At 39.5% G+C, this 14,386-nt stretch overlaps 1 protein-coding gene across 2 annotated transcripts in view; it reads right to left on the reverse strand.

Annotated features, from left to right (window-relative positions):
* Positions 1 to 2,853: 2,853 nt before the first annotated feature.
* Positions 2,854 to 14,386, reverse strand: part of LOC141772206 (voltage-gated potassium channel subunit beta-2-like) — a 28,810-nt gene continuing 17,277 nt past the window's right edge. Inside the window, exons 9-15 of one of the 2 annotated variants that reach the window (XR_012594873.1) lie at positions 10,063 to 10,148; positions 9,557 to 9,677; positions 8,598 to 8,692; positions 7,504 to 7,624; positions 6,855 to 6,943; positions 3,227 to 3,637; positions 2,854 to 3,190 (exon numbers count right to left, since the gene is read on the reverse strand). Coding sequence is in view for 1 of the 2 variants with exons in the window: in XM_074642964.1 (XP_074499065.1) it covers positions 3,548 to 3,637; positions 6,855 to 6,943; positions 7,504 to 7,624; positions 8,598 to 8,692; positions 9,557 to 9,677; positions 10,063 to 10,148 (602 nt within the window). In the remaining variant the exon portion in view is untranslated. Of the gene's footprint in view, positions 3,638 to 6,854; positions 6,944 to 7,503; positions 7,625 to 8,597; positions 8,693 to 9,556; positions 9,678 to 10,062; positions 10,149 to 14,386 lie in introns of both variants that reach the window. The other variant, XM_074642964.1, reaches the window with a different exon arrangement.

The following is a 14,386-nucleotide window of genomic DNA, read 5'->3' on the forward strand; positions in this document are numbered from 1 at the left end:
ACGGCGGGTTTGCTGTCAGGCAGATTTGATCCAACTTTGCAACAACAACAAAAATAGATTAAACAAATTTATGAAGATGTGGCTGGCTAGTCCTGTGTACTTGTTGATCTAGATGGTGTTTACATGTGTTTCTATAGACTCATTAAACTGCGCTTAGTCACCGTTGCAGCAGACGCATCTTTGGGGCGGTCAGGGTGACTCAACTTTCCAATAAACGGATTCAATTGAGATCCGAGGGATCGCCCTTTCTGTTTTTCAGAGGCTGTAGCGGGTTTAGTTTTAGAGCTATAGAGTGAAGGGACAGATATATGAAACTATAAAAACCTTTTAGGAATTTGGTAACAAGCATGTCATACTAGGCTAAATAACCCTCTGGCATGGCCATTTTCAAAGGGGTCCCTTGACCTCTGACCTCAATATATGTGAATGAAAATGGGTTCCATGGGTACCCACGAGTCTCCCCTTTACAGACATGACCACCCCATACACAAATCTGATATACGAACATATATATATATATCAAATACTGGTATATATTAGTTTACATATATGTACATGTTTGAGATTCAGATATTTGTTTTACACATATATTTAAAGTTATATGTAGACTAGATTCCATTATTTATTTTCCACATATGGAGAATTCTAAATGGGAATATGTGGCAAACATTTGTTTTGCACATATACAATGTATGCATTTTTTATTTTATATTAATGGATTTTAGATATGTTTAAAATTAGATGTGCAATATATAGTCAATTATTTAATTACAAAATATGTAGTTAACATTAATATTTTGATGCAGTATATTCTTATGCAAACCAGTTTATATATATAATATAAACTGATTTATTTATGTCTTTTCCATATATTAATAATGGTAAGACACTTCTTAAAAATATTATGGCATTTAAACAAAAAAGTGCAAAATAAATCACCTCATTTTATCTGCAATTTTTTTTTTATTTTATCCAAGTCAACTAATGTAAATACAGTTATAATCACATGCATACAGGATTATCATACACCTCAAAACCAGACATGGGAGTACTTAAAAAGTATATTAAATTGCAAATACTTATAGTGGTAATTTAGTGTACTTAGAATAAATACTTACATAAAGAGTTCTTTATTCTAAGTTAGTTTTAAGTTGTACTTTATTTCACTTCAAATACATGTCAAATATATCAAATAAATATATAATAGTGTTTTAGTATATATACTATATAATAAGTGTACTTTATTTGCATGCTTGGATATCATATTATTATTACACTTATAGAATGTTTACTTTAATAATTTCAAACTTGAACTACAAAGTATTTTTTTCAAAATCAAAAGTATTAAACTAGACTGTGATGTTACTGCTCTCTAATATGAAATGTATCTATAAAAAATAATACATTTCCATTACAAACAGGCGCACACACACAACCAGTGACAGTTTCACAGTATCAGTGATGATAGCAGTACAGAACGCCAGATTGGCTTGTTTTGTCAGAAAGTCGGAAAAATTCAAAATAGTTGCACGTGATTGGACGTGGAGGAGGAGAAGGGCGGGGCTAGTGAGAAAGAACGGACAAGACTCTACATACATTATCTACTAAGAGATGGAGCGGCAGAAGAGACAGACACACGTTGGAAGAGAGGAAACGGACACATTGACCTGTGTAAGTAATAGTATTGTAATTATCATTTATTTGGATTTGGATAATACAGAAACGCAGGTCTGACTGAGGTTTAGTTGCAAGGTAAACTGAAGAAGTAGATGATAAATGGACCTGCATTTATATCGCTTTTCTACATGTCAGCATTCACTCATTCACACACACACATTCATACACTGATGACAGAGGCTGCTATGCAAGGTGCCAACTTTGCCCATAAGGGTCTAATCTAAATATTCATTCACACACCGATGGCACAGCCTTTAGGAGGAATTTGGGGTCTTGCTCAAGGACACATCGACATGTGTCCGGAGCAGCCGGGGATCGAACCACTGACCTTCTGATTGGTGGACAATAGGGGTGTAACAATATGTTTTTACATGGATACGATACGATTTCCATGGTTCCGATATGATTCAAGGACGATATTTGGCTCATCTAGAGCGATACGATACGATACGATTCCATCATCATCATCTGCAACCGCTTATCCCATTAAGGGTCGCGAAGGGCCTAGAGCTGATCCCAGCTGACATTGGGCGAAGGCGGGGTACACCTTGGACAGGTCGCCAGCCTATCGCAGAGACAGACAACCAGTCACACTCACATTCACATCTACGGGCAATTTAGAGTCAACAATGAACCTAACCTGCATGTCTTTAGACTGTGGGAGGAAGTTGGACTACCTGGAGAAAACCCACGCTAACACGGGGAGAACATGCAAACTCCACACAGAAGGACCCCCAAGCCGGATTCGAACCTGCGACCCTCTTGCTGTAAAGCGCCAGTGCTAAACAATGCACTTCTGGCTGGATACGTGAGGCTGATGCTACAGCATGCAGAGACACATGAAACTTAGATATCCTAGATATCATGACGGGGAAAAGGAAAGTAATTTACTCTGAATGAAAAAAACGACAGCGCACGGGGAAAGCACCTGTAGGGTGAAGCCGCCCCTCGTCAAGTGGATTGATAGCGCCTGAAAGACCGGTGCCCGCCTCCCTCCACGCCGCTACTGGGTGAGAGAGCGAGGAGTCCAGTGCGCCGTTCGTCTGCATGCACGCCACTTATATGGTCATTCTTCCACACACCTTTATCTAGACTCTCTATAACATGTTGGCTCATTATCAGGTTGAGGATAGGATTGTAATTTCCTTAGGAAAAACTTCAGGCACCACCACAGAGTGTTTGACAAAAAGGTCACAGTAGATTTTAATAAATTTACAACTTCACAAAAAAAAACATGCATTACTAAAGTTAGACTAACTATACCTTTAACTGACTAAAATACGACATTTGTGTAATTATAGTCAAAATTCCTAAAACTAATACAAGTCTTTGCAAAAGGACTGATTAAAATTAAATCCAAATACCAGTATTAACATTGTTTAAGTTTACCTGTTATTATTATGCTGAAAGGGCTAATGCATCACACCAGTTGTGCTCAGTACGTTTACAGGTCTTGTGCTACACGTGTTTCATTTGGTAAATAACAAACCCTGCGACATGCTGAGGCAACGATCTTTTACAGTGAAGACCCCTGGTTCGGTACACCGACCTGCACCGTTTCTTTAGTGCTTCAGTGGCTCCACTGATTAGAACGGACTAGAAAGTGTTTCATTTGTTTTTTGTTTCCTTGAAGTTGATGTTCAAACTACTACTGCATATTGTAGAACTTGATATTGTTCAGTGCCAATACATGCAAATGTGAACAAGGAAATAGATTGACGGTGCATTGACTTGGTGAAATGAGTAATGGCACATTGTTTTTGGCTCGTTATTCACTGCTACACTCATAAATGACTCTATATTGTCCATGTGTGTTGTTGCTGTGTCTCATTCATAGGCAGAATAGCATGACAGTTCATCACTGGTGCTTCTAGGATCTGAAGTCCTTTTTGCTATAGGGCTTGTTTCCCAAGAGGTTATCCACCTCAGATACAACGGACAGCGATAACTTCGGAAGAACCTGTGGGAATGAGAAGAGAGAAAGGATTACTGTAATTTCTCAAACTATTAATTCACCTTGACTGCAGAGAGAATATACTGTAGAGGGGTATACTGTATATATTAGAGGTAGGCCTTTACTTCTGAGTGTCACAAAAAACTTTGGACATGTTTTGTTCTGTCATTTTAACACTGGTCCAACACTGGACCAAAAGATATTTAGACAATTTATCAGCTGATTGCTTCAGTGCGAATTAATAAATTAAATTAAAATGAAAAGCTTTTAGAGAGCATAAACTGAAACCAGAACATCCGGATTATGTTCCAGAAGTAAGAAACTTAATTAAAAATCCAACTGACCTTTGTAACTACGGAAATAACTATAAATCCATCCTGGGAACAGAGCCTCAGTCTCAGTATGTCGTGTGCCTAGCTCCACATGTCTACATAAGGATAGTAATAAATAAAAAAAATATATATGATTTTGTTGTTTATTCAATATTTCTGTTTTTAGGGGTCTTTTAATGAACACAATTTCCTTTAAGCCCTAGACCAGGGGTGCCCAATACGTCGATCGCGATCTACCGGTCGATCGCAAAGGTAGTGTGGGTAGATCGCATGGCATTAAAAAAAAAAAAAAAAATATATATATATATATATTTTTTTAAATAGACGTCAGCCAACAAATTGCAACACTGTTTCACCTGAACTCATCTGGAGTGGAGGATGAGATTTTGACACTACAAACTGACATTCAGCTTACAGTTTTTCTCAATTGTTTACACACAAATACTGGTACTTGACACACAATGACCACAACATGTAACTCATGCACCAACCCCCTGAACCAATTCTGCTAAACTACAAGCACAATTCCTGCTTTACACTCAAATTGCAGTTCTAAAACACACTTTTTTCAAAACACTACACACAATTCTCTGCATTTGGCACAATTTTCATGAAGAAAATCTCGTTTTCACAAGGAACACACTGTCATTCAAAATTCTAAAGTCAATTGCCCTACTATGCACACTGACTCATCACATGGGCAAACACCTGTCACACAGTGTTACAATTAGCAATCATGGAAAGTGTGTGACCGAAATCCACAAACGCGTATACCCCTTCTCCAAGCTATGGAAGACGCATGTGGAGATATAGCAGTTGATGCTTTTCATGGCTGGATTCGACATGCTAAGCGATATTTCCCCCGCTGCTTGGCCAGGGAAAACATTGCTTGTGATGTGGATGAGGTGCTGTGGCCAGACCGAAACAGAAGAGAGGATGCAGCATAGTTTTTTTTTTTCGTTTTTTTTTACTGTAACTGTATACAGTAAATTCTTCTGTTGTTTTGTATGTAGACCACTGTATGTGCAACTTTGTGTTGGTTGGGATGTACACTGTGTACATTGTTTTTGTGGGGAAAATAAAATATATTTGTTACCGTGTATTTGTGTGTTCTGAGTATAAAAACAATATTCTAAAATATTTTACAACACACTTATGTATGTGCTGTCTGTAGTAAGTGTAACACTGAACAAAAAAAAGGCCTAAGTCATTATGATGAATGGAGAAGAAGTGTTTTCCATTCATCATAGTGTTTTACATTGAGCACATCAGTGTTCAACTGGTTCTTATAAATGTCTATTCATATGATGGTTTGTGTGTGTCATTTGAAAACAAAATACCATTTTGAGAAGAAATAACATTGTTTTGAATGTAAAGTTTCATTTTGCAGGAGAATTGAGGGGTTTTGCCCATTGTGTGTGTGTTTTTTGATTTGTGTGTAGAGTTCTGAGAGTATGAGGCATGCTTTCAGAAAATGTGTGTAAACAATCGAGAAAAACTGTAAGTCCAGGGCTCATGGACAGTTCTGGAACTTACTCACAGAGGAAAAGTACCCCAACATGAGGAAATGTGCTACCTCCTTGACTGCATTATTCGGCTCCACTTATTTATGCGAGTCAGCCTTTTCCCACATGAAGATTATTAAGTCCAAATACCGTTCCACCTTGACTGATGATCATTTGGAAGTGTGCTTGAGGCTGGCTATCAGCAGCTACTGTCCGGACTATGCATCCCTGGCTGATTCCATTCAGTGCAAGTCATCAGAGTAAGGTAATGACAAAAATGTACAGAGTTATATTGTACAATATGGGTTCATGCAGTTATGCAAGGTACACCAACATATATTGTACATATAAAGAATACTCAATATATTTATAAATAAATATATGTTTTGCATTTTTATAGTAGGTAGATCATTTTGACTTGTTCATTTTATAAGTAGCTCGCATGCTGAAAAAGTGTGGGCACTCCTGCCCTAGACCATCCTGGTGGTGAGTCTATTGGCGAGTCGAGGGGCTGAAAAAAAAAAAGCGTTCAAAATCATGGCGCGACTAATCCTGAAGGACGCACCCTATTTATTCCTGATAAAGTGACACTGTGAACAACACATCAGTGATGAAATCAGCAGGATGAGTGTTAGTAACGTTACCTGTTAGCAGTCGATGGGCAGCACAGTCCTGCTTGGATAAATAGCGGAGCTACTTTCATTAACGGAGGTGCGATTGAGTTATTATTATGAGACGTTCACGCTCTGCTCAGCAAAACGACGATTGGGTGAATTACAACGTTATCATGATGTGTTCAAATGTAATCTTGTAAAATTAAGTTTTTGGCGAGAAACTTGAATAAATCCAGTTGTTTGAATGAGATATTTTCACATCAATATAAAATAGATATTAGAGAGGGAATTATGACCTGCTTCCTAACAACTTACCAAGATTTTTTTTTAATCAAAGCAAATATTTAAATAATCATAATAATTTGAATTGTGTGTTTTTATGCAAACAACCACTAAAGATGACAATAGCAAAGTACAGTACAGTACCATGTACAGTACCATCCCTGCCCCGGAAAAACAGGGCTCCCCCAGAAGCCACGGTGTAATTCGAACACTGTAATTTACCATGTATATAATGTTTTTTATGTACAATATTTCGAACATCGAATGACATCAGCTCTAAAATGTTTTTCCTTCATTTAGCACATAGATTTCAATAGTGGCCGATGAAATTTCTGAGTGGCAGACAAAAAAAAAAAACACTGAAAAAAGTTCATTTCAGACCCTGAACCCCCAAGACCGGTACCATTCAATGTTGGCAGTGGTTATGGAACCATTAACAACATTATATCAAATGAAGTGGTTCCACCTGCTGCCTGTTGTGCTTTCTGACCTGTATTGCTCTGATATTCTCCATCAGCTGGTCAGTTCTGGAAGCTCCCAGCAAGACAGAGTTCACCCCCTCGTTCCTCAGGCACCATGCTGTGGGAATTTGCAGCACAGGAAGAAAAGGTGATTGCAATCCTTCAGCAGCCGTTGTTGTGTGAAGGCAAAGAGTGTCACAAGTCATTTGGACTACAACATGGACTAGGGAATTACAACAGGTTGTATGTGTGCTGGTTGTATGTGTGACACATTTGTGCAAGTGTAAGTATTTTTTACACGCTGTGTAAGAAAAACTTGGTGGCCTATATGTTTCGTGAATGACCAATGTGGTTTTCTCATTTGTTTGTATTCGTTTTTAATTAAAAAAAATACTGTAAAATATATTTTTTAAGGTTATGACAATGTAGGATATCTATAAAACTCCTCTAGTTACAGGTTACCACAATACATGGGGAATTAAAAACTGCATTTTGGAAAATGAGCATAAAATCAACCTTGACTAGAACTATCTGTAATATGAAGTAACAGCCAATTTCAATAAAATTATGACAGAGAAAGAAATGTCAGGTAATCCAGAAGAAAAAAAAACATGGATAACTATGTAGTAGGATATGATGGACATATAGACAGAGTAACACATTACAGTTTTGTTTTACCAATAGCCAGTTGGGGCAGAGTGCAGCTTAGTCGCGCAGCAACTGCCTGCAACTCTTTTAGCTTCACTTGCTGGCGGTGCCCCTCCTCACTCAGGACCTTGTCCTTCATCCACTGGTAACCCTGATGCAGACGACACAACACAGAGATCAGGGCTAAAGGCAAGACAAGGATTGTGGTAGTGCACCCAACACTGAAAGCCACAAGAGGACACTGTTACCTGTAAACTACAGTTTTTGCACCAGAAAAAAAAAACACTGAGACTCAGGAGACTCTCGCCTTCAATTGATTCAAAGCAACTTGCTCCTCTGAATTAATCACGCTGAGATGGAGGTAGAAATGTCAGAGACCGATCACAACCATCTGCATGGCTAAATACGACTGGAGCTAAGTGACCAAGTGATTCTTTTGTACTTTATTTTGAGCAAAGAAAAACTCGCTATTACTTTTATTTCTGATTGGCTTTTTTTTGCCAATCTGTGATTGCTTTGAATATTGGTATAGGGAAAGGGTCTGCAACCTGCGGCTCGGGAGCCACATGCGGCTCTCTAGCTCCTCTCCATTGGCTCCCTGAGGATTTTTAAAAATCAGAATGAATAACTTTTTGTGTACATTTTCATTTTTATTTATCATTGTTGTACTATGAGAATAAAGTCATGATATTAAAAAGTAGTAATTGTATGTGTTATTTTCTTTTTTTCTCATAAAGTTATGACTTTATTCTCGTAATGTTATGACTTTATTCTGGAAATCACCGATTTTTTTTTCCCTCAATGTGGCCCTACTACTCCGTAGTACATTTGCACTTTGGCCCTCACTGCATTAGACTTATATACTATGTACTTAGACTATAAACTGTGTTACCTTCATCACAATGCTCAAATGTTTTGCGGGTCCAGACAGATTTTTTTTTTTTTTCTAAAATTGCTCTTTTGATAGTAAAGGTTGCTGACCCCTGGTATAGGGGAAGAACTGTAGGTTAAAGACAAGACGTGGGTGAAGATTAATCAGATGAATAAGTGACAGGGTAAATGGTCAGAGGGATCATGGGACACAATGGAATGACAATGAGAAGTGGGAAAAGTAGGAGTGTTACCTTAAGCGAGGCACGTGAACAAGAAGGGATGCCACTGTTATACTTCCCTGAGATGAGCCCACAGGCCAGCGGAGACCATGTCATAGCTCCGATGCCTGCGTGCCCAAAAACAGGCCTTGTAATGGACCAAATCACATGCAGCAAATTTGTGCTGGTTGTTCAATGACTTGTTTATACACAGTTTAACAATATGGGGGACTAGGAGGCTAGGATTAGCTTCATGATTCAAACTAATACAGTTAAGATATAACTTAAAAAGGTCCCATATTGTAAAAAGTGAGCTTTCCATGTCTTTTATATTATGAAGCAGGTTTAAGTGCTATATAAATACTGTTAAACTATCAAAACGTTCAATATACGGAAAAATACACACAGCCCATATTCAGAAATTGTGCATTTGAAACAAGCCGTTAGGATTTCTGTCCATTTGTGAGGTCACAAATATACAATATTTAGACCATCACACGGTTTTAAACGTAAACATTCTTAATGTGTCGCAGTTTGTTTCCTGTTGCAGTGTATGTAAATAACATCAGCTGACAGGAAGTAAACATGGACCCAAACTGTTGCCTAGCAACGCAATTCCGTTGAAATGCACTAAAACTGAGCGTTTCGGACAGAGGGTAAATACAGGTATATTCAGGCAGACAGTATGAGGAAAATAAAGTGTTTTTTTTACATTACAGCATGTAAACTTGTTCTATTAAAAACACAAAATATAAATATGAACCTGAAAATGAGCATGATATCGGACCTTTAACAAAGAATCCGATGGCTTAAACTAAATTAACATTACATGGCAGCCCACCACTACAATTCCCCAACCATTAACATGGCTGATTCAATGTCTTACAAAAAAACAAGGTACATAATAAAACATAATACCAATGAAGAGAATGAGTTCTCCACTAGCTTAATTATTAGGACAGATTTTCTCAAAGACTATAGCAGCTGCTTACCTATCTTGTGAAAGAGTTCAGGGAGTTGCACTTCAACCTTCTCCCTTTGGAACATGTGGTACTCTGCCTGTTCGCAGATGGGTGGGATCTGGTTGAACTGTCGAGCAACCGAGTACGCTTCCTACAGCAAACACAGGGAACAAAACGGTGCATACACGCCATACCAAGTCTTCATGGGCCCAACATTTTTGACCCGATCAAAACACACACCCATGGAAAATCTACCCAAACCAAATGTGCATAAATTCATTTTCAAAAAGAGAAACCCAATCTCTGATAGACCTGAGGATAATCAGAAAATGTGAATGCGGTACACCCGAACAAGACCCAGACAGATGTAGGACATCAACACTGGCATCGCTTGACCTGTTCAAACACAATAATTTGGACCTGACACCAACTTCTGTAATGGGTCGAATCTCGGTTAAAAGGAACAAAATGGACCCATGAATGCATTTCCAGGCTATTTTGAGACTTTTTTTAAATAGCCTTGTGTGTGAACTCACCATGATCTCCATGGAGGTCCATCGTGATGTCCCCCAATACATGGCCATCCCCTTGTTGATCACATGGGTCATTGCTCTCACCGTCTCTACCAAGTAACAAAGTTTCAGCAATCGTCAGACAGACTACAAAAGCAAAAGACAAAAAGAAAAAAAACAGCTATAGGAAGAAAAAGGGTACCAGGTCTAATGAGAAGGACAAGGATTAGCATAAAAACTGTACAGTGTAATATATGTTCTTCATATCCACCTTATTCTCAGGGGCGTTACTGTAGAAATGATTGTGGGCGTAACTTCCGGTGAGGTAGCGGAAGTAGCAGTAAGCTACTAAGTCCCATAGGCTAACCATAGTGACTAACCGCCAACGGTTAGTAATTCGCCTTCAATTTACAAAATCCTGCTTTATTTTTAACAGATATTTAACTAACATTAAATTTGCATTTTCTAAAATGTCATTGCGGAGCTGTGGTACGGTCATCCGTACACTTTTCGCCTTTCAGCACCACGCCAGCGAGCACTGTTGTTGAGAGCCAAGAAGAAGTACGTAAGATCATTAAGCTTAACGGTGTTCCGTACAGAGCGCATAACATGATTTCAACGGTGATTAATGAAAATTTTAAATGTCAAAATGTTCAATTGATGTAATAAATGTTAACGTTATTGATCTTTAATTAAATAACGCTGCTGCAACATCAATATTGGGCGCAGGATCAGCAGTCAGTGCGCACCATTGATGTTAAAAATGCACATTTCAAAGCATTTATTCAACAAAGGGTAATATATTTAACAACTTGTGATAGCATAATCATTTCATACAGACTACAGTACTGTGAGAAGCATAAATTAAGTTGAAATGCACATTTTTGCTGCTCTATTCATCTCCCCTCTCAAGCGCAGTCGGTACTGGAGCTGGGTGCTCGGTGCGCACCTCACAAACTGACTGAAATCTCACAGGAACTAATGGTGGAGGTCTCTTGCTTGGTCTGGAATGAGATGGGGGGAACTGAAGATGACACCCTTAAGCCTGGGGCACACTGCCTGCTTCAGGCTCGCCTGACGGCAGCGTCGCATCGTGGCCGCGTGATGCCCACCTAGGGTGTTCACACTAGACGCAAGTTAGCTGCCTGTCGGGAGCGTGTCAGCTACCTGTCAGCTGTGTTTCTGATGCTGCTGTCAGCCCTTTCTTTCTACATAGAGTTTGCCTTTTAATGGCCATTTAACTTCATGATAAATATAATTTATATTTATTTTAGACAGAGTAAGGTTCAGAAACGTGTGGTAATTAGTAAATAATAGTAATAATCCACAATTAAAACTCCGTACTGTATTCATTTATGATGCTTTCCATCTCTCTGCTTGTTCCACATCACTGTCCGGCACATTTCAGAATAAAAGCCTTGTGTTAACAAATGAAGGGATTCTGTCTATAGAAAAAACGCCTGAGGGCTTTTATTTTGAAATGAAAGCAGGAAGTGTTGATTTAAAAACAAGTTTACTTAACGTTACTTTTTTTTCATCTCCGTCGCATATTCTACAGATAAACCTCGAAACTGTAGTAAAGTCTTGCTGGTATGAAGTTAATATACAGTCACTAGATCACTTTCACTGTCTGTGACATATTCTACAGATGTCTAGACATATAAACTGTATTATGTAGCTGATATGATGTCCATATACTGTCAATAGATCACCTTCACTGTATGTTGCTGCTGGGACACGCAGCTGAGAGGCGAGCCTTCTATTCTATAAAATAGACGCGCGTCTCATGCGGGCAGTGTGTCCACTCTAACCTGTTAACATGGACGCCGAAATAAAAAACAACACGCGACGCTGCCGTCACGCGAGCATGAAGCGGGCAGTGTGCTCCAGGCTTTATACATTTTATGCACGATCTGGAAGTATTTATTCAACGATTGGCAGAAAAGTCATCTGTACGGAACATCGTTAGTGTACAGAATATAGATAGTGTACAGAATATAGTTAGGGTACGTTAGTTGGGCTATAAAGAGCAGCGGAGAAGAGACGTCGGGTCCTTAAAAGGACTGACAGCAGTGCCAAGAGAACATCAGCTATGATTTCATGTGTAGGGAGGACACAGCATTGTAGCGTCTGTTTAATGAAAGACAGTTACTTTCACTATTTTCTGTACAGTTTATAATGCAAGGCAGGTATGGCACGGAGTGCAGGGCAGCATTAGACTAAAAATAGTTTAAGTACGGTTATCTGTGAGGAAAAAAACAAAACTTTGTTACTGTGGAAGTACTGATACACCTCAGAGCTTTTCAGATTGTTCATCACTTCACCGTCTGTAGCGACAGTCAATAAATTGGCTAAATATGCTAGTGTAGGTTATCTGAGGCCACTTCTTCAGGTCGTCCTCCCATTAGTGATGTTACGTGCTGTGCCGAGGCTTCGGAGCGTGTGTCGAGTAATCCAGGAAGTTTTCTGCGATGCGTGTATCGTTTTAGACCAATGACATCATTGATCTCATTTCATCTCCCTTCAAAACAACTCCTCTGCCACATCCAAAGTCACACAAGGTGCCCTCCAAGGCTCTGTACTCGGTCCACTCCTTTTCATAATCTACATATTCCCCCTCGATCGGATTGGATGGAGAAACTGAGTCACTGTCAAGTCAAACTGAAGTTTCGGAAAATTAAGATTTATAAATATTAATAAATAGAAATTAATAAATTAATAAATAGAAATTAAGAAAATAATATAAATAGAAAAGAAATAAATCAGAAAGTAATTTGTAAATTAATAAGTCCAGTAGCAAAACTGAGTGCTCAGTGAGTAAAGCAGAGGGAGGGAAGTAATTAATCAAATTACGCCCGGAGTTTATAAAAGCAACACTCCTCAGTGTCACAGGGAAAAGGGTCCTGAAAATATGGCGGAGCGCTAACTAGCAGGGCTTTCATTTAAACCAGGACTGCAATCTGCAGTAAAACTGTGCGAAAAAGGACATCTACAAAGTGTGAGAGGCAGCCGGTTTTTCACCTAACGCCTAATCACTAAATGGAATGGATAATAATTCCAAAGTGAAATGAACCTGCAACTCAACCTAAAAAATAAAGGAGAGAAAAAGGAAAAGCTGTTTCATTGAGTGGATTCCAGTTAAAATCTTACAGTGGATGTTTCAGTCTCTTTCAAGTTTGGACACCGCACATATTTAAACAATAACTTGACAGTCACGCCTTCATCTCCTCCCGCCTTGATTACTGCAACTCTCTCCTCTACGGAATCAGCACCACCTCCATCAATAAACTCCAACTGGTCCAGAATGCAGCTGCCCGACTCCTCACCCACACCAAATCCTGGCATCACATCACCCCAGTCCTGAAAGACCTCCACTGGCTAACCGTCTCCCACCGGATCTCGTACAAAATCCTAACCCTCACCTACAAAGCCCTCCACCAACTTGCCCCCCCCCTACCTCTCTGACCTCCTCTCCCCCTACCAACCCCAACGGTCCCTCAGATCCACCTCAGCTGGTCTACTTTCCGTCCCCAAGTCCAACCTTCGCAGCTTTGGGGACATAGCATTCTCCCTGGCAGCTCCCAAGCTTTGGAACTCCCTCCCAAAACTCATCAGAGAGTCCGATTCCCTCACCCTATTCCAGTCCCGCCTCAAGACCCATCTTTTCTCCTCTGCCTACTTGTAGCCCCCACCCTCCCCTTACCCATTTGTCCGTGTGTATGTATGAGAGTGCGCCTGTGTATGTCGCCTGTGTATGTCGTTTGTCTCCTGTTTGTCTCACACCGTTTTCCCCCCCGATAGTGTAAAGCGTCTTTGAGATCTTTAAAAGCGCTATACAAGTTTCATTTATTATTATTATTATTATTATTATTAATGACATCCGAAGCCTCGCTGCCTGCCCGGCCTACCGCGTGACTGGTTCTGGAAGTGGCTCAGATCTTGGCGCGAGATTTTCACAGCAATAGAAACCCCATGGAATCCTTTCAAAGTGTGTGTTTGTGATAGTTTGAGAGTTTTGAAGTTTGAGAGTTTTGATGGTTTGGATACTTTGACATTTTGGATAGTTGCTTGGATGGAGCCAGCAAGGAAGAGAAGGACTTCCCCATATGGGAACACTTCGATCTGATTTCTCCCAATAAGGTAGGCTACATATAACATTATCACAGGTGCATTACGTTTGCTTATCAAAAACTTAATTTTTCACTATCTGGCTTTCATTCAAAGGTGAAGTGTTTATTGTGCTCAAAGGAGTTGGGTTACAATAATAACACTTCGTCCATGCTAAGGCATTACCATGCCTTGCATGAGAACAGGGAGGGAACTGGAGGTGAACCCAGCCAAGGTAGGT

This window comes from Sebastes fasciatus, chromosome 8 (genome assembly GCF_043250625.1).
Source record: "Sebastes fasciatus isolate fSebFas1 chromosome 8, fSebFas1.pri, whole genome shotgun sequence".
In the NCBI taxonomy this organism is placed as follows: Eukaryota; Metazoa; Chordata; class Actinopteri; order Perciformes; family Sebastidae; genus Sebastes; species Sebastes fasciatus.